This window comes from Penicillium arizonense (assembly GCF_001773325.1).
Source record: "Penicillium arizonense strain CBS 141311 chromosome Unknown PENARI_contig294, whole genome shotgun sequence".
Classification (NCBI taxonomy): domain Eukaryota; kingdom Fungi; phylum Ascomycota; class Eurotiomycetes; order Eurotiales; family Aspergillaceae; genus Penicillium; species Penicillium arizonense.
The window spans coordinates 1-1,730 of record NW_019173571.1 but is presented as its reverse complement, the minus strand read 5'-3'; the positions used below and the strand labels follow the sequence as shown (position 1 = coordinate 1,730).

General features: G+C 47.7%; 1 protein-coding gene across 1 annotated transcript; it reads left to right on the top strand.

Annotated features, from left to right (window-relative positions):
- Positions 1-693: 693 nt before the first annotated feature.
- Positions 694-1,719, top strand: PENARI_c294G07208 (uncharacterized protein; the record flags this gene model as incomplete). Its single annotated transcript, XM_022638268.1, has 1 exon — positions 694-1,719. A coding segment is annotated over one exon (1,026 nt), but the record flags the coding sequence as incomplete, so codon positions are not given.
- Positions 1,720-1,730: the final 11 nt, after the last annotated feature.

The following is a 1,730-nucleotide window of genomic DNA, read 5'->3' as shown; positions in this document are numbered from 1 at the left end:
TTCATAAACACCATCGTAGTCATTTCATCACACAGCCTATGTCAACAGGCCCAAATCGTGATACGTGTGGTTCATTCTCCCGAGTAAATCAATTTGGACTGGAGTGGTAGCCTTAGCCACGATAGATCTAGCAAGTGGAGCAGAAGACGGGAGATAATCTTCTGACTAGGTGGAACCTTAAATCCTAATTTCCATGAATCATCGCAGACCCCCACCGAGCGCGTGGTTCCGTGATCCATAAAAAAAAATTTGTCACGATAGTTTGACATTCGGCCACTGACCGTGGATCCCGCTCTGCGTTCCACGGTCGTTATGAAAGTAACCTTTAATATGACTTGGATGGAAAGGAACCTTTGTTCCAGCTGCGCGATAGCATGCCAGTGTAAGACTGGCTGGAACAGAAAATCTCCCATCAAACATGACTGGGCTCGGATCGAGGTTCAATCATATGGTTCGCAGCTCTACGATATAGATAACTCTGCTGTCGACCCACCCAAGGCATCCAATGCTAGAATTCTTTCTGGTAAGTGTTCTAAGAACTTTGGAGCTCTCTAGGAGATCACTAGCGTATGTCATGATTTCATTGCGAGGTCACTCATATCTTGATTCCATGAAAGAACCTATAAAATCCGCGACTGATCTCAACTCAATCAAAAGAGACATCTTTGTTCTCGTATCAACTCCCATCAGACCATGGATACAGTCATCACCAGCCTGCCCCCCAAAGTGGGCGCCATTCTTATGGATAATATATTCATTATTCAAATTGTTTCCATGTTCTCGATCGGCGCGTACAATGCTGTTGAGACAGGGATCGTTACATTTGATAAGTTTAAACACTACCGCAGCCTATATTTCTGGAGCATGCAATTCGCATCCTGGGGCATTCTTGTGCACGCTATTCCTGCCATGGCACGATTCTTGTCTCAGTCATCCAATCTCGCGACGTCCATCCCCTTCATAGTTGGATGGTACGCTATGGTTACCGGCCAAGCCCTCGTCCTCTACTCGCGCCTGCATCTCGTTTTCGCCGATGCGAGAAAGGTGCGTTGGGTCTTGTGGATGATACTCACGAACTTTTGCATCCTACACATTCCAATGACCGTCTTATTCTTTCTCCTCAACAACGGCAACGCACGCTTTGCTCAACCTGCCGCGATATTCGACCGAATCCAATTGACGGGCTTCTGCATCCAAGATTTCGTCATCTGCGGCATTTACATATACGAAGCAGTTCGTGCTTTCAGACTTATCAGTGCGTTCCGAGGTCGCGAGAGCCGCAACGCCATCATCCATCTAATTTGCATCAATATCATCGTGGTATTCGTGAATATTCTCCTCCTGGTGGCGGAATACAAACTACACTACATTCAAGTGAGCTTCAAGACGGTGGTGTACAGCGTCAAGCTGAAGTTGGAGTTTTCTGTGCTCAACCGTCTCTGCTCGGTGGCCGTCCCCTGCACCTGCCAGAGTGGATCCGGGGAGCAGCGCCGATCATGTGATATGAATCTCTTTGATCGAAGCCTTCCACGGTCATCTGCGGAACCAGAGAGGACAATGCAATCTGCGTCGACTTATGAAAAGATACAGCGCCGTTTCAAATTGCCAAACTTGGTCCATAGATACCACGGGGCGAAGAGCTATTTGTCCGGGAAGAAGATCATTCCCTCCAAAGACAGTTCGTACTCAGAAACATTCCCCGAGAGCCATTCAAGCACCCGTACGACTGG